Genomic DNA, 23,196 nt, shown 5'->3' with positions numbered 1-23,196 from the left:
TATAAATGGTACCATGCTGCCACCGCAGCTGTGTTGATGCCCGCACCTTTTGTAGCCGTAAGGTGCGCGGAAAACCCATTCGATTAAAAGTTTTGAGAGTGTTTCTGTGGGTTCCTTAGTAATTGATGTGATATAAAAAAAAATATGCATAGAAGTACCTTAAAATTGCAATAAATCGACTCACGAATAGCGGTCATTCTATTTTTCGTGTGTCTCCTGTTTCGTGTCACTAACGAATCAAGGATTTTCTAGATATATATTACTAGCTGTTGCCCGCGATTTCGTACGCGTGGATTTGTATGTTGTCGGTTATAGACATGAGCCTAGAACATTATGCAGCAAAAGGTAGCAGTAGGGATGGTTAATCACTTGTTAATAATTATACAACGCATGAGATTTGTCTAACACAACCTACGAAGTTTCAAGCCCCTTAGTGAAAAAAATTGTTCTCGATATAATCCCTCTCAATCCCTTAAATTTTTTTTCACCAATTTAGGGGATTAATACAAACTTTCAATGAACGCCATTTTAACTCCCTTGGGGAATTATTTTCTAAAAACGCTGAAATCACTTTACTTGTTTCCTATTATTGTGTCTTTTTACGACATTTCAAGATCACTATTTACAAAAAAAATCGTTCAAGATGCAAACTAACAACCCTTTTTACACTAACTTAGGGAATTAATTTTCAAAAAAGGTGATATGTATCAGTTTTCGTCTAGTTGAATATAGAGGTAATGCCAGTTTACCAAGTTTCAAGTTCCTAGCTTAAAAGAAAACTCATACCACATATAAACTTCTATCCCCTTTTTGACCCCCTTAGGGGTTGAATTATCAAGAACATTAAAATAACTTTTTTTAATCTTACATAATGTTTTTCTATGGAGTTTCAAAGCATTTCTAATGGATTTAAACTTTCAACCTCTATTTAACCCTTTTAGGAGAAGAATTTTTAAAAACGCTGAAATATTTTTTGTTTTATTCTAATAATGTACTCATATACAAAGTTACAAGTTCCGCACTCAAAAAAATGTTTGACCTCCATACAAACTTTCAACTCCTTTTTCACTACCTTGGGGGATTAATATTCAATAACGCTGAAATAAGTTTTCTTATTTTTAATCAAATATCTGTTTACGAAGTTTCAAGTTCCTAGGTTAAACTAAATTTAGAACCCCATACAAACTGTTAACCTCTATTAAACCCTTTTAGGGGATGAATTTTTAAAGACGCTGAAATAACTTTTCTTTAATTCTAACAAACAAACCCTTTATACAAAGTTACAAGTCCCGCACTCAAAAAAAAGTTTGATCTCCATACAAACATTCAACCCCTTTTTCACCACCTCAGGGGATGAGTTTTCAAAAATGCTGAAACTTGTTTTCTTCTACTTAAATAAATTACCTTTTTACAGTGTCAAGTTCCTAGCTTAAAATAAAACTTGAACCCCATACAAACTTTCATCCACTTTTTAACCCCCTTAGGTGTTGAATTTCTCAACATCGCTTCTTAGCTCTTGTACACATTATAAATACAACCTAGTGTGTAAATTTAAACTTTCTAACATTTGTAGTTTCGGCTCTGCGTTAGTCAGTCAGGACACGTGCATATATATATAGATGAATGCTTGTGTAGCAATATAACAACGAAGGTAATTTAAATATAAATTAGAAAACAAATAATGTATTTCATGAAGTTTCGTATGAGCGAAATTCGGTATATGTTTTTTTTACTAGAATTCTGATAAAACGAGTTTGAACATGACCCGAGATTTACATTTTTAAGGTAAATTCGCACAGTTAAAACAAATTGTTTTATTTATTGTGGTTTAATTTTTTTAACATATAAGATAGTTACTTATTAATTTACGTACTTTCAATATGATCTGATCGACTAAATTAAGTGCGGGAGTTTAAAAAATCAGTAACACGAGGTAAGATACTGCTTTTGATGTTACTATCCCCTAGTTCGTGGCATATAAATCCATAGTGATAAATCTATAGTAGTCTAACACAAACAGAAACAACTTACGCAATGGAATTAGAATCAGTACATTTCTGATCATTAAGCAGGTAGGAATCTTAACTTGTTGAGATTTTAGTTAAATATTGGTTCTTTTTATTGTTCAGACACCAGCAAAGAACAAAATTCCGTACTAAACATACATAAACTAAAATCAATCAGTTAAAAAGTAAAAAGTTAGAAATGACGAAATGTTACAATGCTTGCAATGTTATTTTATTTATTTTTATTTTTTATAAAAAAAAATTTGTATTGTTATACTAACATAATTATTAAGATACTCTGTAACTAACAAGCCATGGATCAACTTGTTCTGAAATAAATATTTTATTTAATTATTAAGCAGCTTGTAAGTAATGCTGAGTGGCCTAAGTAAGGTACGAGAATGAAAAGCTTGATTATATCACATTTGTATGCAACTAAATCTAAATAAATAAACAAAATTAGGATCGTAAGTATCTACTGAAAGAGAAGCTGAAAAAAGAAATGGCTTTTGTTCTATCCTCTGGTTTTGTCCTCTTGACCGTGGCGAGACGCGATTGATCAGATTCATTATAGTTCACTAATGCGTTTCGCAATAAAGTCATTCGTAACGCCACAGTGAAAGGTATGCGATTCTAGTTTGGATTACGAATAACTACACAAATAATAACACCATTAAAGTCGACGAGTATAGAAAAAGTTTTAAGGTGGATCTCATTTTAACATATTTTTATTTATTTAGATAAAATCATTAACTTGACCTTACTTAAGTTGATAAGCCCGTTAAATATTTATAATTATTATATTTATCATCATTAAAATATCATCAATTACTCTAGAAAACTTTATCCCGAAACAGGGAACACGAGTTCACGAACTTAGGTACTGAGCTGAATTTTATCACTAAATGTAAGCCAAATAAGAGATTCACGAATAAATTCATATAAAAATAAATTATAACTAAAACTCAATGGATTATACATTACATTACTATCAAAAAGACTTACTTAAAAGCTTTTAAAGTATTATCATGCATAGTAATATAAAAAAAAACAACGGTTTGCACTGCGGGAGTGCCGGCAGAAGTGAAAACTTGAATATCAACATTAAAGCGATAATTCTCTATTATACCTGCGTAATGCCTGCGTAAATAAATTTGAGTGTGGAAGATATTTTGAAATGCGAATTTTAGTGTTAATATATAACTAATACAGAGTAATTCATGAGACGTGAGCAGGACTACAGCCTACACAATCAGTAAATGTTAATGAATCGTTCACCATCATATTAAGTAAAACAATCACGCTTTTTTTCTCTTATTTAACTTTTTGATAAGGAAAAATTTGAGTTACTACAATCATGGACACCCGATAACACAAAGATACAATACAACACAATTAACAAAGATTAAACGTCTTTAACCATTATGACAGCACTTTGATTATGAAGACAATAAAATGTCACACTTGAATGAGATACGATTTTTTAAAAGTAACCAGGCTTCGGTTACATTCAATTTGCACGTCACCATGATGTCACGTGTCTGTCTTACGAATTTTCAATCTGTCGGTCGCGTGACCTGACACGACTGACGGTCACGTGACCAGAATCGAGTTTAACATTTTTCCGCATCACAAAAAAGTGCACGCGGTGCTAAAGAAGTTTTCACTTCAAAAATTATACGAATTCTTAAGAGCCTTAACTTGCCGAAACAGGGGCCCTACCTTGTGTAAACGTTTTTAAAAAGTTTACATATAAACTTATACTATTTTTACCAAGCATATCATCAACAGGCTACCTCAAAATAATTAATCGATTTTCTTTGTGAATAATAACTTTGTGTTCGCCTTGCAAGTTAAAATTCGCTAAAGAATGCACAGCACAAACAACATTTCGCATTGCCATTAAATCTAGGTGCTTTATCGAATAAGTAATTCCACGCTCGCAAACATGGAGTAAGATAAACCATGGAGATTATAAGTTAAAGTTTTTTTTTAGATAAAGCCTAAATTTATTTTTATAAAAAACTAGCTGTTGCTTGCGACTTCGTACGCGTGGATTTGTATGTTGGTGGTTATATACATAAGCATAGAACATTATACAGCGCACTTTACAAATTATTTACGTAAAACGAAAGAAAAGGGACCTAAGAATTTATTTTAATTAACTTTCTCTCTTTGATATCTTTTGAAATATTGATCCTTTCAAAAAGTTTGCTGAATCTTGAAAAAGTGTACTAATTTTTTTTTTAGGCAATTTAATACAGATTATTTGCGTGAAAGAACATTTTTTGCTATGGGCCACCGTTTACGAGCTATTTAAGAAATACTATAAAAAGGACCTTAAAACCCTTTTTTACAAAGTTTCAAGTTCCTAGCTCAAAATAAAACTTGAACACCATACAAACCTTCATCCCATTTTTAACCCCCCTTAGGGGTTGAATTTTCAAAAACGTTGAAATAACTTTTATTTGTAATCGGCTATTATGCCTTCATGAGAAGTTTCAAAACATTGGTAATGGATTCAAACTTTCAACCACTTTTTAACGCCTTTAGGGAATGAATTTTTAAAAACGCTGGAAATACTTGTCTTGTGTTTTTTTAAGGTTGCCTCGCGTCAAATATTTACAATACAGGTAGCGTACCAATTTTTTACGTATGAATGTAATTAACCTTGATTTTGGTTCAAATATTATTTAGTATGATGGAAAACATTGGTTCTAACAAGGGCTATGATACCAATGTAAACGCGAGTCATAGGTACTTATACACTCGAGTTATAGGTACAGTCAGCGTCAAATACTTCGTAGCAGTCAAAGTAGCCAAATAGTTCGGTACACCATATATTTAGTATGGTGTACCGAACTATTTGGCCACTTTGACTGCTACGAAGTATTTGACGCTGACTGTACCTCCCTCCATCTTTATTGTCAGGTTTCTTTTTGTCTTATTAGATTTTGGATATGGCCAAAATTATGAATACGGCCCTTTTTGAATGAACAACGCGGCTTCGTGTTTAGTTAGTAGAATAGATTCCGTGCGTTTATATCAACGACTGGCCATAATATTGAATAAAAAATTATACTGTTTTATTAACGAAAACCTGTTTCTATTTAAAATAATTGAATTACTTTATACCTAACAATCGCTACGAAAAAATATTGATGATTGCTGTGGATGCGCCGGATTAGTAGGTATGGGTCCGAATTCTCAGTTAATGACACAGATACTTAACCAAATAAATAGATACATACTAAGGCCTTTTATTATGTAGCCACTAGCCACGCACCAGGCTGCGCAGCGCGGATGACGGGTTATGTTTTTGATACATCTAACACCGTTGATGTAAGTACTTAGCATTTCGTTAAAGAACTGCAAGGCTGACTCGTTCAGGGCCAAACGTAGGCGAGATCAAACACTAATGAAGCAACATTTCGAAATATTCCATATTGATTAGCTAAGTGATACTTAACTGGAATGTGGTGCAATAAATCTAGGTCTTAATCCTTTACCGCATACGAAGCCATACATGGCGGATATGATATTCAACTTTAATGACAGCTATAAAAGTTCAAATTTCAACAAATATTTTTACTACATGCAGTAAGGGTTAAATATATGGTTGTACCTTACGGTTGCCATACTTTTAATACTTAGTAGGTATGATATTAAAAATTAATTTAGATTGCAAAGCACCAAATAAACCTATCTTCTCTTCTTTGGAGTCGAATTTTCTCACATTTTTGACCACCAAAAGTTAATTATTATCCTATATTAAAGTTAAAGAAAATATCCTTAACCCGAATTATAACTATCAACATCAACGCATCAATAACAAATACTTAAGGTTTTTTTTTGGATATGAGTTTATTTACTAATTTACTATGATGTACAGTCAGCATCAAAAGTAGTGGATCAAGCAACGCTTCAAAAGTATCTATCATTGAGTAACAGCTTAACAAAAAGTGATGTCTTTAATATAGAACAACTGGGACCGTAAAAGATATACTTTTGAACGTGAATTTTAGAAATTTTGCTATATTTGGAAAAGTTATTAGGGATGTCAGATACTTTTGGTGCTTTGTTTCATCCGCTACTTTTGATTCTGACCCTACATAAATGTGATATTTGGATTTTCGATTACCTAGTTTTAATATGTACTTTTATCTGGGTGAACGAGCTTTGCTCATATACACCCAAAAATGCGCGTTTTCCCAGAGATAAGGCCTCTAGCTAGCAAATTTAGTCGAAATCGTTAGAGCCGTTTCCGAGATCTCCGAAATATATATACACATGCGCTGGTGGCCTAGCGAGCGCTGGTAGCTTAGCGATAAAATAAATAAATATTATAGGACATTATTACACAAATTGCCTAAGTCCCACAGTAAGCTTAATAAGGCTTGTGTTGAGGGTACTTAGACAACGATATATATAATATATAAATATTTATAAATACATAGCGATAAAAGCGTGCGACTTGCAATCAGGAGGTCGCGGGTTCAAACCCCGGCTCGTAGCAATGAGTTTTTCGGAACTTATGTATGTAATATGATTTCATATTTACCAGTCGCTTCACGGTGAAGGAAAACATCGTGAGGAAACCGGACTAATCTCAATAAGGCCTAGTTCACTCTCTGGGTTGGAAGGTCAGATGGCAGTCGCTTTCATAAAAACTAGTGCCCACGACAATTCTTGGGATTAGACCCCAGGCAATGAGCCATGGCAAAATGCCTGAACAACGCAAGGAAAGAAGAAGATACAAGAATTGCTTGTTTAACGTAATATAAAAATAATAAAGATACAAACTAACAAAACAGAGAAGGTGGCTCTGTCTTAAAACCGTAATTTGATATGTCTAAAGTATTTTATTTTATTAGTGAATAAATCACACATGGAACACATGATTGATTCACCGTGATATTGGCCTGCTCGGTGTGATGTGGTAGTTAGCGAATCTGAGTATGCGCGTATTAGCGCCTCCGCTCCACGCGCTTGTTGATGCAATACCTTTCCGCTAATTAGCAGTTCTAGTAGCTTTCGGATATATGGCCATGCCGTGTTTCTACTGCAACCTAGCACTGGCATAAGCACCGCTTAGGCGTACCAGTGTAGCTATGGCCTAGATACCATTACAACTGTGCATACATACCTACATGTACCAGACCACAAAGCATGAGTAATGCACCACGGCTCCAGCTCCCTGTGTTGTACGTCACATGCCTTATGTACCTACTCTTAGCAAATGCTTAGGGCATGCAAGCAATGTACTATCCAGGGAGTCGGAAAGGTGCTGTGCGGAGAGGTGCGGTTCATTACGCATATATGTTATATGGTCTGTCCTTAATTATGTAATTTGAAATTTGTGACATTTTTATTATTTTATTATAATTTATTGGACAATAATTTTATTCTAATCTTCTATTTTTATTGTAATATTATTTTAGTTTTAAATGTTTTATTCAGATTTTTATATAACTGTTTTTAGGGTTCCGTAGCCAAATGGCAAAAAACGGAACCCTTATAGATTCGTCATGTCCGTCTGTCTGTCCGATTCTGTCACAGCCACTTTTTTCCGAAACTCTAAAAGCTATACTGTTCAAACTTGGTAAGTAGATGTATTTTATGAACCGCATTATGATGTTTACACAAAAATAGAAAAAAAACAATAAATTTTGGGGGTTCCCCATACTTAGAACTGAAACTCAAAAAATCTTTTTTCATCAAACCCATACGTGTGGGGTATCTATGGATAGGTCTTTAAAAATGATATTGAGGTTTCTAATATCATTTTTTTCTAAACTGAAAAGTTTGCGCGAGGGACACTTCCAAAGTGGTAAAAAGTGTGTCCCCCCCCCCCGTAACTTCTAAAATAACAGAACGAAAAATCTGAAAAAAATATATGATATACATTGCCATGCAAACTTCCACTGAAAATTGGTTCGAACGAGATGTAGTAAGTAGTTTTTTTTTAATACGTCATAAAAATTAAAAAAAATTTTTTTTTTCATCAAACCCATACGTGTGGGGTATCTAGGGATAGGTCTTCAAAAATGATATTTAGGTTTCTAATATCATTTTTTTCTAAACTGAATAGTTTGCGCGAGAGACACTTCCAAAATGAAAAAATGTGTGTCCCCCCCCCCCTGTAACTTCTAAAATAACAGAATGAAAAAACTAAAAAAAATATATGATATACATTGCCATGCAAACTTCCACCGAAAATTGGTTCGAACGAGATCTAGTAAGTAGTTTTTTTTTAATACGTCATAAAAATTAAAAAAATTTTTTTTTTCATCAAACCCATACGTGTGGGGTATCTAGGGATAGGTCTTCAAAAATGATATTTAGGTTTCTAATATCATTTTTTTCTAAACTGAATAGTTTGCGCGAGAGACACTTCCAAAGTGAAAAAATGTGTGTCCCCCCCCCTGTAACTTCTAAAATAACAGAATGAAAAATCTAAAAAAAATATATGATATACATTACCATGCAAACTTCCACCGAAAATTGGTTTGAACGAGATCTAGTGAGTAGTTTTTTTTTAATACGTCAATAAATTAAAAAAAAATTTTTTTTCATCAAACCCATACGTGTGGGGTATCTATGGATAGGTCTTCAAAAATGATATTTAGGTTCCTAACATAATTTTTTTCTAAACTGAATAGTTTGCGCGAGAGACAGTTCCAAAGTGGTAAAATGTGTGTGTCCAAAGTGGTAAAATGTTGAACAAGATCTAGCAAGTAGATTTTTTTTAATACGTCTTAAATGGTACGGAACCCTTCATGCGCGAGTCCGACTCGCACTTGGCCGCTTTTTTTTTTGTAAATGTCAGTAATGGTCAAATATTTCTAAATGTGTATCTGTTTTAATTTATTCTTAACTTTGTTTTTAACATTGTAATGCGATTGGACCTATGTTGATGATGTTGTCTGAAGTAAACGGATTTATTATTATTATTTTGTTTTTCTCCTTTTAAAGGGGGCCATAACCAAGCATTATAAATAGTTATTAAGTGGTGTTTTCTGTTATCATAGATGAAGTCATAAATTTCCTTGTTATTCGGCATGTGTAGGATTGTAGCTTTTTGTAGGGTGTTTATTACTTGGATTGGGATATGTAGAGTTTCCAGGCTGTTGCTAACTAACTAACTAATGTTTTAGGAACAACTCCCGTGGTAGACTTTACTATGGGGACTATATGTACGGTCCTGGGTAGCCACTGGCGTCTGAGTTCTATTGCTAAATCTCTGTATGGTGCTAATTTTTCATTGATTGTGGATTGGATGTTGTGTTCGGAATAGCTATATCAATTATGAAAATTGTTTTTGTGGTCTTATCAAATAAGGTGATATCTGGTCTATTAAAGTGAACAGTTCGCTCAGTAATAATTGTGCGATCCCAGTATAGTTTGTGATGCCTATTTTCGTGAATTATGGACGGTTTATACTTATAATACGGCAATTGTTTTTTCTACAAATTTGTATTTGTGAGCTAGGTACTGGTGAATTATGGATGCAACTTGATCGTGGCGATGTTTATAATCTGTCTGACCTATGGTTTTGCATGCACCTGTTATATGTTGAATCGTTTCCGGGGCACTATTGCAATGTCTACATGTATCATTTTGCTGGGCTAATTCTTTGGTTATGTGTTTCCTGTAATTTCGGGACCTGGTCCACCCTCCTCCCTTCTCCACACCTCCCTCCTGGTTCACAATGACCTGGTCTTGTATGGCTAGCATAAAAGCTTCTGTCTCCGGGAAGAGTTCGCGTCGCTTCAGCCAAGAGTTTGACCGTTTTCTGTCGACCAATTCTTGGTTGAGATCGGCTATATGTCTACCATACCATGAAGCGCTTTCCAATCTGACATTTTTTGTTGTAGATTAGCTATTTGTTCATTGCTCTGCGTGGTTCTGTCTTGTAGGTTAAGGGGTGTATAACATTTATCTATTTCAACTGTGTATGTGTGCAACTGTGATTGTTCGGATTTTCAATGGAAGTAGCGTCGGAGTGTCGTTATTTGCTTACTATGCAGGTTCTGTATATCTATCAGGCCTCTTCCTCCCACTTGTTGTGGCAAAGTTAGCCTTTGGGTGCAGGATTTTGGATGATGCTTTCGGTGCTTTGTTAAGTTTGTATTGATGATGCGTTGCAGGTTTTTAAGGTTCGATTCTGCCCAACTTATTATACCAAATGAATATGTAAGAACCGGGATGACGAACGTGTTTATGGCTTTTATGGTATTTCTAGAATTAAGGTGGGATTTTACGATACCAGCAAGTCTGTTTTTAAATATCCTAATTAGTTCCTGTTTTAGACGAAAAATTCTTAGGTAACGATATTATAAATTACCCCCGCCCATCTTTGCCTTTCCATTATCACAAGCTATAATTGTACCTGTTTCTGTGTCAGTTAGTAGGTAAAATGGGTACTTTAATGTCAAATTTAAATAAACCTTGTCATTTTATGGATGCAACTGATGTTAAAACGTAAAAGTAATGTAATAAATATACGGATTTTACATGCCTTTTGGTAGAACCTACTTATCCTATAATGATTCGGTATATATATAAATATTATAATGATACGAACAAAGTACAAAAAATATCTATACACGACCTTATTGCCCATGTATTAAGGCAGTGTATACATATTTTTGGCAATTATTTCCGTATTGATATTTTCAGACGAATTACTACCTACAATGCATCAAACGAACTAGTAATCAGTTTTAAGAATTATGACATTTCCCGAGATCTTGTGTGGCTTCGAATTTATTGTAGATAGGTAGGTACGAAGTATTTATGTATGCTTGTTTTTTAGATTGTTCCGCATAATTAGTCAAGTTGCACGCAGTTTTCTACTACACGAATACACACTACGGGAAAAGATATTAAGTAACACTAACATTTTGTTTAACAAATATATAAAAAAAAAAATTGGCTGCTTTCCAAACTCAAACAGTACCTACACACTAGAAGCGATTACAGGCGCAATAAATACGTCTCAAAAAAATCGTCTCGCTACTAACTATTATACTCTTGAAAAAAATCTTACCTTCACGTGATACTTTCATGATGACAAATAAAATTCTTAAAATATATTTGGTAGCTAGATCATTTTACTTATTCAATGAAAAGTGTGCGATATTGACATTGCTCTCGGTATGGCTGTGCGGGTAGTGGCTATTTTGGGCTGACCGTGAGCGTCTAGCTAGCCATTCATTCCGCACACAGTTTATTTTGCCGATCACCTAACTCTGAAAATATCTGTGCCATTTACAAAACGTAATCATTCTACGTACGCGACTTTAAGACATCTTCCCACCCTAATTCAAAAATATATATTTTGGTAAATAAACAAAACTTTTTTTTCATTTGCTTCTTACCTTTTTATTCTGGCGTGCTGGAGTAAGGCCCACTTGGGAGCCCATCTCCCCTAATATATTCTTCGGCATTTTGGTCACTAAAACAGTTTGTACACAGTAAAATCAAAGTTCGCGGTCATGCACTAGTACTGTGGTCCAGGGGACGCGAGGCGCGCGTCTTGCGCGCTGTTTGGCGAATGAGAATGGGCGCGCGGCTGCGTCTGCACAAGCTTATAACGTCGTGAGCGCGTGTGACGTCACATACGCACCTTTTCGCAGCCTGCACCCTCTTATAAACCTACATTAGTTTCATATTAGTTATGAAAATCGGTAAGATTGTTTGTTTTGGTCGTAGGTATCTATGTACTTGCTTTCTTATAATAACTTTTTCTGACGGTTCATGATAGTCAAGTAAATTTTACTACCGAACAAAAAACTAAACTTTTAATTTCGTCGCTGCGACAAAAATTAACCTTTGTGCTACAAATAAAATATAAGCCACTTAAAATCACCGCGGAAAGCCTATTCTACCAACTAGCACAAAAAAACAGAAGTAAAACCTACCTCCAGACCTCCTCAGCACCGATTTTGGGCTTGAGTCATCTTAGAAATCGTTCCTTGTGAGTGTCCATCTTGTGCAGGCAAGTTACCGTTTGCCGGAAATATGTAACATTGGGGTGCACTACATTTTTTGTAATTAGGTAAGTTTAATATATTGATGGTATAACATTTTATTTACAATAACAATATACATAATGGATGTATACAGAGGATTACTATAACTAGCTTAAATCGAAAATTGGTCAAGGATGCTGGCGGCATTTCCTCGTTATATTATAGTTATATATATCGCAATTTTGAGTAACGTAATAAAAGGCATACTACTATCTTACCTAATCGACGACATACGTCATGTTTTTCTTAGTATAAAAGTTAGTAGCTAGTAGTAAGTAATAGGGTAGGTATATTTACACTTTGTCTAATATACACTAACATAATTATTAGATACTCTAAAACAAATTTGTTCTAACTAGTGACAGTAAAAGGTTCCCAGAAAAATGCGTTAGGTTAGATTAGAACTGTTACCCCACAAGCCCACAAAAAAGAAAATCTAACTAAAAGTGGGTTAGGTTAGGTTAGAACTGCGACCTCATATAAAAAGTAATGTTTTTGATTGTATAAAGTATTAAATTATATTAAAATATAATATAACAAAAGCCATTAGACAATATGTCATTTTACTAGATAAAAATAATACAAAAATAGACATTATATCAAGTAAGTACAGTTTAGACTAAAACATAATTAACAAAATCAACGTATAATAATAATTACATCATAACAAGTGAAACAAATTTCATTGAAAGACTTCAGTTTGTATTGCTTAAAATAATTTAATTCTCATACAATATGTATCGATACATTAAACATGAAAATTCGAAAATCAATAGTGAAAATCATCAGCACAACTTTTTTTAAACATCGAAATTGGCGCCAAAGCAAACCTTTAAAAAAAATCTAAAACAGTTCTCGCTGGCAAATAAATTAATTGTCTACACAAATAACAAACTTATAATAAAATTTAAATCTGCTGTAATAATATTATTAACAATATTTTGAACATTCTGATATTTATATCAATCTTATTTATCCAATCAAATATTTTCCATTGTAAGTTTTTTTTAAGTAAACCATCATTTACCTATGCCAGGATATTGAAATTTGGCTAAGAAAACATTGATCTCTATTTCTATAACATTAAGGTTGTTTTCACATTGATAACAATAATGCTGTAATAAGTTGGTTGTTACTCGAATATAATATTAGTAATATACAATTGATTGACAAAACATGCAAGATTCATACTTGTAGACAAGAAATTCCATGAACTTTTAAGAATGAATCTTACACAAGTAACAATATTTTAAATGGCATTATGGCAAGTGTATGATAGTTTTTATACAATTATATCAAACATTACATCTACTCGCAAAATTGGATAGGCATTTTAGGTGCCTTTTTAATCCATCTAGTTTTTTTTGTATTACTTGGTGGGGATGAAATATATTTCGCTACAACTAGTTTTTGATCCGTAGGTATAAATAATATAAAAAAGCAGCAAAGTAAAACTTAATGAAGACTGTTTTAAATATGATCAGTAATGCTCACGGTTAAGAGCGAAGAATAGTTTTTGGAATATAACGAAATACGAGGTAATTTTTCTATGAAATTTCATTTCGGGAAAAAAACGTATTCTTCTAACTGAATCATAACAAATCACTTTAATTTTTATGTCGAACGCTTCAGCATGATATATTCTAGGTATATAGGTTTCGCTATTATGAAAAAAAATAGTTTTTCATTGTGTCGATAACATAATAAAAAAATCATGGAAATGGAAAATATTTACTCTTTTGTATGGACGATCACGTGGTAAACATCCCTGTTACGCCATTTTTTTAATCAAAACCGGCTTAAGGCCCTGCATCGAAAAATAACGGGATCTTTGAAGCGTGGCAGGGGCTAGCCCCGGAAACAAACTGGCGTGATTTTCGGATATATGTATCTTGACTATATGATAAGAGGTATGATACTAGTCGAAACAAAAAGGCTTAAAATTTTCTCGATAGAATATAAATCCAAAGTTACATCTACATGTTTAGTGTTTACCTCAGTGCAACTAGAAAACACATCTTCATCCAGCATAATCCACTTTAAACTAAAGGTTTTCATCTCGTCTTAAACATCATTCAACTAAATATTAACTTATTATCTTATACAAACGGATTTATTCTCGTTTTTGATTTTATGAATTCAACAGAAAACGCCCATTTTACGCAGTTCGGTTTCTCTTTCTGTCATGCGTCAAAGTCATAAATGCGTCCTTTATGCCAGTAATGTTAGATGGCCGTGGTGCCTCAAAGAGGTAAGACCTATGTCAAATCGCGCAGCGCTCCAAATTACGTAAAATCGACATATCCAATAAACGTTGAGTCGTAGCTCTATTAACTAGTAACGGAATCGGAGGTCTACTACGAATGGAGCTATCTTTACAGGCCTATACGTTACGCATGTGTGCGTGTTTGCTTAGCTACGTCAAAGTCTAATACTCTTTGAACAATTACAACGGGTAAGGAAATTTCGACAGTTTCTGTAATGTATCGGTAGCTGTGTGGTCGTGTAGACACCAAAGAAAAAATGCGAGACATCTAACCAATCTAATCGCAACTTTTTGTTTTCTTTTTTGTTCCTATATAATATCTTTATTCCTTATTTTCTATTTTATTGTAAAAGTAAATCTTGTCTGTCTTATACAGAAATAAAGTTATTCTTTTAAATATGTGTATAAAAAAAATATTTTAATGACACGAATAATTTTATTTTATTCATACCAATTTTTGTATAGCCTAGGTAATCTTTATGTAAAACAAATATACCTACTTATTATATAAAAAAAACGAAAAAATCAACACATTTATTAGAAAAAAAAAACTCGTTTGCACGGGCCGGGGTTTGAACCAGCGACCTCTGATTTGTAATCCTCATGCCTTAAGAACATAATTCACATAATTTATTTAACAGGATACTGTCAAAACGTCAATGACTAATATGACTTTTCAGCAAAGAGTAAAGTAAGTATGCTTTTCAGTTTGATTTTACTTGATAAGGAGCAATAAGAAAAACGTACCGAATCGTCCTTTTCTTAAAATTGCCATTCAAAGAAAATTCAGCTCGTGTGTGGTGCTATCTATAGTTTTTTTTATATGGGTATGCTGACAGCTGTTGTTTCAATACGATTTTGCGAGATTTGGCGTTTTTAGGTTAAAATGATATAGAGATAACACCTGTCACCCTACCCATCGAGTTTGAAAAATACTATAAATGTTAACATATACAGGATGGTTTTTGATAATGAACATCTTAGAACTTAGTTTTTAATTTCTTTTTTTTTCAGATTTTAAAATTATACCGCTCTACTTTTATACCTTATTAATATATCTTAGTCTTGACAAAGCCCTGACCTGACCCTAGAGCAGCGAAGGCAACGCGGTGACTTAATAGAAACATACAAAATACTTACAGGACACTACAACGTACCCGCATTGAGTGATATTTTCACTCGGAATATGTGTGACAGACTGAGAGGACATTCTCTGAAGCTGACACGGACGCAGAGTAGTAGCAACCCAAGACGACACTTCCTGTCTAACCGCGTAGTGAAAGTGTGGAACAGTTTGCCCGAATCCGTAATCAGTGCACCCTCAGTGAATTCTTTTAAAAATAGACTCGACAAACATTTTATTAATGGACAAAACACAAGTGCAGGACATTGATGTGCACATATCAGCTATAAGCTGCCTGTGCATTTATAAATAATAATAATAATAATAATAATAATAAATAATAATAATAATAATAATAAAAGGCGTAGGGATGTGACGACCCCATCGCCCGCTGGTTTTACCAGTGCAATCAGTCAACGCAGGGCAGCTTGTGGCGAGCTGTTGGGGAGTAGCGACCTCACGTACCCGAGTGCTCCTGGGGAGTTCTGTTAGCCGCAAGGAGGGTGGGTGGGACAGGATTCTCTGCCTCTGGCTTGCCTTAGCCGGCCGGCCAAAGTGGAGTCGTTAGAGCTATAAGCTCCAGGGGTGGAAGTGAAAAATTGCATAAGACGCGAGTTGGCACAGTGGCTGCTCGCAGCCACTGGGTAGAAAGCGGCGTACACCTCTCAACACCCCTGAGCCCTCACACCGGTGTTGCCCTTGAGCCATCCTAGATGTCGCTTTTTGTGGGGGCCCATCTTGTGGGGGCGAGTCACCGTCTGCCGGAAATAAAATTGAATACCCTTTTATTAGGCAGGCGTCCGGTTTTTTATCCCATAGCCCAGTATTTAGTCCATCGCTTTCACTCAATAGCCCAGTTCATTTAGATTCCATCAACCCTCAAATAGTCCTTACACCCTGGCGGGTGCTGCCTCTGCGTGCGTCCTATGACACGGGCAAGGGCAGCATCCGCTAGGTGTACTCCTTACATTTCATTAAAGTGTCAAAAGGGCCTCTACGTGTTGGCTTCGGCTCCGCGCACGCCTCCCAAAGGTCCGGAGCACCATTGTTCCGTGATGGGAAAGACATACAATAATAATAAAAGACGATTAAAGTTTTATACTTAGCAAAATCGCTTACTAACAATGTCTTTACAAAATCGCTCTCCTGTAAGTTTAGGCAACTGCTATAGTAGATACCACCATTTAACAGTTGCTTCAACCTCTTGTCTAACTGTCTGATAATTAAAGTAGTTCCTAATAGACGGCTTTGTGCAATTATGGATATCCCGATCAAACTTTTCATTTCAGAGGAACGCGATTCTGTGTTGATAATGTTAGTCTATACTTTATTTGTCCATGCTCTTGAAACCATTAGCCAACCAATTAGCTTATGGCGGGCATTGAAGGGTCGTTCTTTGAAATCAGATTATTAAATATAATTTCAATATAAGCCCATCAATCTAAAAGCGACGAGGGAATGAAAAAAACCGATAAGGGAATGACAAGGAATGACATAATGACAATGAATTTCGGAACAATTAGTTCCAAAATAATACACTGAATCATAGAACGCTCTTAGCAACTTAATGTTATTTTTAAGATCTATAAAACGAAGTGCCAAGCGTTGATTTTAGTTGAAACCCCAGTCCAAAGGGACGGAATGAGAACCAGGGGAAAAGAAATAAGTATGTCTTTGATCAACTGTTATGATTACGATAATTTTACTTAATCCATGAAAGTAAATAATCATTTACTTGACATATGATTTAACATTGTACATGCCCATGAAGAATACATTTTATATCAAAACACACGGGAATGAAAATCACAGTGAACCAAAGCCAGGGGAACGATATTATGAAATCGTTTATTTCAGGTGAAAGACCCATAATTACATCACAAACAAACGAAAATACAATACAAATTAACTTAAATTAAAAACAGTCAAAATAACAAACAAAATAAAAAAAAACAGTAAGAATAGCATATATTTTTGAGAAAATAAGTTAACTGAATATCAATATACTTAGTAATTTACCTCTAGTTTTATGTCAACCTAATATCCTGAGAGCATTTATTAGAAACATTAAGAAGTTCGAAATGTCACGAAACGTGTAGTGTGACTTCCTCGGATTTTATGATATCTTATTTTTCTTTGAAAGTGATTTTGGAAGAATTTTATATCAAATGTTAACACTTACACCTATTCCACAATACGGTTTAAAAATTGTATGGATATATAACGACTTTATAAAAAAAATAATAACATACGAGATCAGTTTTCGTGTCACCGCCGCGCGTGGTAACATAAACATGCAGTACTCGGTAGAAAGTTACCTTTACGTCTGGCAGCCTTTTTAACGCTATTTTTTTAGAACAGCAATACTGTGTTGGTGTCATATTTGCAAATGGCTGAAGGGAGAAGTGTTGTCGAAAATTATTGATTTGTGTTAATTAAAGAAAAAACAAAGGTCAACCTTAACGCGTCACCGCCGTGTTTGAGTTTTAAAAGTCAGTACTCATTTCACGTTATTGTTTGTAACATAAGATATACCTACTACATTCGAGATTGAGCTAATTATTTAATATTTGCAAAGTCAAAGGTAATTTTTAGGTAATACCGAACATGTTTCAAATTGTCACGACAGTGGCCTCAAAATTCTGTCCCCACCACGGACTTTTGAATCCATGTTCGTGACATATAGACACGTGGTCGTGACATTCTCAATTCGTTTGATTAATTTAGAGGCATAGTCACTCTTTAGAAATGGATTTTATTAGATACGTTCATTTGTTATTATTGCCCAACTGCCAAAGCAGAAAAATGGTTTCCGCGTGTATGTGGATGTATGATGTGTATCCGGTTCTTTGTCACGCTCTACAGCGCTAGTTTTGACGAATTTCAACGTATGAGCTGTCATTCGATGTGTCGTAGTTATACTTAGGCTATATTAAAAATATTGTATAATTCAAAATAGTGGAGTTGGCCGCCAAAATGCTGAAACGTCACGACTGAGGGACACTTTGTGACAACCGTGATTATGTACTCATTTTATTTACCTTTCCTGAGGGTATTAAGCTTGACCATATGCATCAAAAAATGCTTTTTATACGTAACAATATGTGAAAAATAAAAAGCTTTTATGAAAAAAATATTTTTCTGGACACAATTTAAGAATCACCCTGATTGTTTGAGTAATTGTTTAAAAGTTATTAGTTGAATATTACATATTTCAGCGTAATAAAAATACTTACTTCACTTTTTTTGGTAGTTTTCGTTGTTACCATATTACTTACTTTTTTCTTTTTTATATGTAGGTAGTTCCCACTGACAAATGTGATTCACTATCATCCGAAAAATTGGTCGTCGGAAAACGGCACCCTGTATTTCCTGCCTCAACAATATATTACTAAATAAAATATGATAACTAACAATGTAAGATACCGAATTTAAAAAGATAGGTAGTGTTATACTTACAATTAACTATACTATTAACATCTTCCAAAAATCAACAATAAAAATTGGCTATATTGTAGTCTCAAATTTATTACAATTTACAACAATATATTTTTTTATTTTCTAGTAGCAAGTAATAACGCCATCTTTTTTATTTTCTAAGAATTAAGTTTCTGGCCGACCACGTATAATCGTAGTTAACTTTTGTAACGCTAGATGGAGCTTTCACCTACACGTGCGCCGCGGACTCCGCGGAGCGCTTCCATGTGTGCGTGCTAGCGGGGAGTGAGGAAGCTAGCGGGCGTGGCTTACGAACCGGTATTCGCGGCTTTAGTAGGCCCTTAACCGGTCATACGCAAAAAGTCATCTTAGTAAAATGACGTAAGTATACACAAGTGCTGTGAAAATACTATTTTACACTTATCGATCTCATCATGTCCTGTTTGTGTCGAGCGGAACTATGGAACCTTACACTGAGCATGGCCCGACATGCTCTTTTCTATTGTAAGAAAAGGCAGATCAAGTGGAATTTGAGGTTATTACATCTGTGGGGTCGCCGAAAACTTTCTGAGGGACTGAGTAAGGTGAGGTGTACCTAGTTATATTACCTATGTTATTTTCCTGACGCTCTAAGGAGCCAGGTAATGAACAGTGTCTGGAAAGTGTGAAATAATAAATCTAATAGGTATCCCTTTTAGGTAAATAATGAGATTAATAAGTATTGCGTTAAAATTTTGTAATTAATTTACCTCTTATAGTATATATATACTATATGGTATAATAGTACCGCTAATGCCGCCGCAGCGCGGCGGGTGGGGTGCCGGCTCCCGCCAGTCCACGTTGTAAAATCTACTCGACCAATTTAAGAAGGCTCCGTTTCCATACATATTATTAGCAATCAGTTACCTTCTTAACTCACTTGGATAATATAATGAAAAAGCACGAGTGGTATAATATACTGAAAAAAGCACGCGTGTTTAATATCTAGGATTATAAGGCAAAAATCGGTGGAATATAAACGCCGTTTTGAGCAAGTGTGTTGAAATAGTACATTACGATACAAGTGCGAAAAATAGGAAATTAGAAACGAGTGGTGATAAATTAAAACACGACCGAAGGGAGTGTTTTAAATCGACACGAGTTGCAAATTACCTATTTGCACATGTATCGTACAACGTTTTACAGTACATATGGTCCTTTAAATGTTCGACACAGTAACGTAATATGCTAATTTTCGCACTAGTGCGGTAAAGTAGCACAATATGTACTGTAAATAATATTGTAATTGCATGACTAGAGACGGAGCAACTGACAACTTTTGGAACAGCCCTCATATTTGTATTTCAGGATTGATGTCAAGTCGAAATTGCATTGTGTGTCGGGCGTGGCGTAGGTATACCTACCTAATTCCAATTTCTAATTCCAATGCGGGACATTTTTCATACAAAAGTTTTTGCAGCTTTATGGCTTATTTGTTAATATTTTATTATTGTAACAAATTTGAGCCAAGGTGATAAAATTGATCTTAATGATCGTGAATAATAGCTTTTTAGTGTGTTAATATTTTCATACAAAACGATAAAATATAATAAAAATTCGACACAAATGCACATGTTTTGTTTTTCCCAAGATACTTTGAATAACTACTCGAGAGCAAATGCAAGAGTCACTACAAAAAATACTGAAATCACTATAGGTTTAGGCGTAAGGATTTCCTCGATTTCTACAGGAATTCAGCATCATAATCGTCACATGGGACTGAGTGAAAAGTATGTTAATTAAAAAAAAAAACCTATTTTTTAAATAGGGAGTATTACTGCAATGTTCTGCCGTCAGAGAGCAGAACTATCACATAACTTAAACTTTAGAGTAGCTTATACATACTAAGCCTTAAACTATGGAAGGTAAGGAATGAAATCTCTGTGTCCGTCAAAAAACCTTAAATAGCACTACAATACCTAGTATATTTGAAAAAAAAAAACAAATCCTAGACAGCGCACTTCACTCTGTCAAAACGCCTAGGGTCTTAGGTACTCTAGCGCTACTCTGGAGATTTTTGGATTCATGGTTGACAGCTGTACACTTTTGCAACAGTTCTGCCTATGGAGGGTAGAGGTAAGGAGAACAATCTATTTGTGTGAAAAGTGTCCATCAAAAAACCTTAAATAGGTGGCGTCACAATACATCGCGAACACATTTTTACGCGCACTTCACTCCGTCAATAACGTCTAACGACATTGTTCTCCTTACCTCTACTCACCATAGTTCTGCCTATGGAAATTTGATTCCTTACCTCTACCTTCCATACCTTAAACAATTTTTTTTTAAGAATTATGGCCTGGATGCGAGTCCAACCTTAAACAATTTGTTGAGAAGTTTTTACTATGACATTGGTGCATCAAAGCGGTTTGTTTACAGAGGCCTATAGTAAAACGCGAAAATTGAAATTCGTTCGAATATGCAAGAGTGATAGAGGCAGATAACGAAATTTCGATTTTGTGTTTCATGGCAAGACCTCAGAATGTGGTAGTGGCACCCTCTACGCAGAGTTTTGCGTAATATCCATATATGGGTCCAGCTGTCTCCGGAAACTGGCCCAACATGTACCTACAAAATGTAGGTACATTTAAAATAATCCTGACGATTGGTAAACCTCCACCATCAAATGAAATTGGTTAAAAGGCGTCAGTGAGTAATTAGCATCGCGTGACTAGTCCGTAGGACAATCTGGACTAAATATGTCCTTTTTAGGATTTCGTAGCCAAATGGCAAAAAACGGAATTTATGGATTCGTCATGTCGGTCTGTCCGTCCGTATGTCACAGCCACTTTTTCCGAATCTATAAGAACTATACTGTTGAAACTTGGTAAGTAGATGTATTCTGTGAACCGCATTAAATTTTTTACACAAAAACAGAAAAAAAAACAATAAATTTTGGGGGTTCCCCATACTTACACTGAAAATAAAAAAAAAATAAAAATTATTCAAACATATTTATGGATAGGACTTCAAAAATGATAATACGGATCTCTTTACAATAGCCCAATCTTTTGACCAGCCAAAGTTCAACACCATAACCGGCCCTCTTCTCCACTTTATTTACAATAGCCCCTACACCAGCTGGGACCGATTTACGGGTATCTATTTGTACCCGTGAATGGGTTCTAGCTGGTGTATTACATAACATCAAATTTGTCTAAAAGGGCCTCTGCGCTGTTGACTTCGGCCCCACGCATGCCTCCCAAAGGTCCGGGACCCCATGGTCCCGAGATATGGAAAGACATACAAATAATAATAATAATAAAACTCTTTATTGTGCACTATTAGTAGAAAAGCTCATATCACAAACAAAGACAGGACTTAAATGAGTAGGTAACAACAGGCGGACTTATCGCTATAAAGCGATCTCTTCCAGACAACCTTCAGATAGCGAACCGGTGGCAAGAAATAGGCTATTGAGGTTTCTAATATCAATTTTTTCTAAATCGAATAATTTGCGCGAGAGACACTTCCAAAGTGGTAATATGTGAGCCCCCCCCCCCCCCTGTAACTTCTAAAATAAGAGAACGATAAAACGAAAAAAAATATATGATGTACATTACCATGCAAACTTCCATCGAAAATTGGTTTGAACGAGATCTAGTAAGTAGTTTCTTTTTAATACGTCATAAATGGTACGGAACCCTTCATGGGCGAGTCCGACTCGCACTTGGCCGCTTTTTAAAAAAGAAATATACCTGCAGGAGTGCTTACATTATTTGTTACACAATATGCGAGCTCTAAGGACATACTACAAAGAGTGGGGAAGTAGGTTATCTTCATACAAACGCACCGCGCGCGGCTTGTATGTGTGCGCCATAGTATCTATGCATCGCCGCACGCCTCCCAATGTCCGGGCCACCTTTGTTCCTTGAAAGATATACAAATAAAAAATGATAAAACAATTTTTTCATTATTTTATTGTTACTGTGTTAAAACGCCAAGATTGTTTAATCTGGATTCAGTCTTTGTAGCCCGCAAGTAATTTATGATTTTATTTTAATTTACTGAAACTCATCTCACATGAAGCAACTGATTTTATATATTGTTATAAATAACTTTACTAAGATTTTACATTGAATACCAAATATTCCAGAGTCACCCAATTACAAACTGTGACATAGTTTCTCAATTGCAGAAATAATCACATCATTTAAAAAAAACCTTCACTATGGTGAATAAAAAGACCTACGAGGCACCAACATATTATTGCTACATTCAAGGTGCTCACGATGAACCCAATCGATTTTAACCATTTCTGAGGCCAAAAGAAGAAAAACATGTTAA

The 23,196-nt window shown here is 34.8% G+C and overlaps 1 protein-coding gene across 1 annotated transcript in view; it reads right to left on the bottom strand.

The window, feature by feature from the left end:
• LOC133517956 (proton-coupled amino acid transporter-like protein CG1139) overlaps positions 1-11,584 on the bottom strand; it is a 68,035-nt gene extending 56,451 nt beyond the window's left edge. Inside the window, exon 1 of the mRNA XM_061851452.1 lies at positions 11,390-11,584. Within this exon, the coding sequence (XP_061707436.1) occupies positions 11,390-11,458 (69 nt within the window). The 5' untranslated portion in view covers positions 11,459-11,584. The remainder of the gene's footprint in view (positions 1-11,389) is intronic.
• Positions 11,585-23,196: the final 11,612 nt, after the last annotated feature.

The sequence above is a fragment of the Cydia pomonella genome, chromosome 1 (assembly GCF_033807575.1).
Source record: "Cydia pomonella isolate Wapato2018A chromosome 1, ilCydPomo1, whole genome shotgun sequence".
In the NCBI taxonomy this organism is placed as follows: domain Eukaryota; kingdom Metazoa; phylum Arthropoda; class Insecta; order Lepidoptera; family Tortricidae; genus Cydia; species Cydia pomonella.
This window is presented reverse-complemented; position numbering and strand designations above follow the sequence as displayed.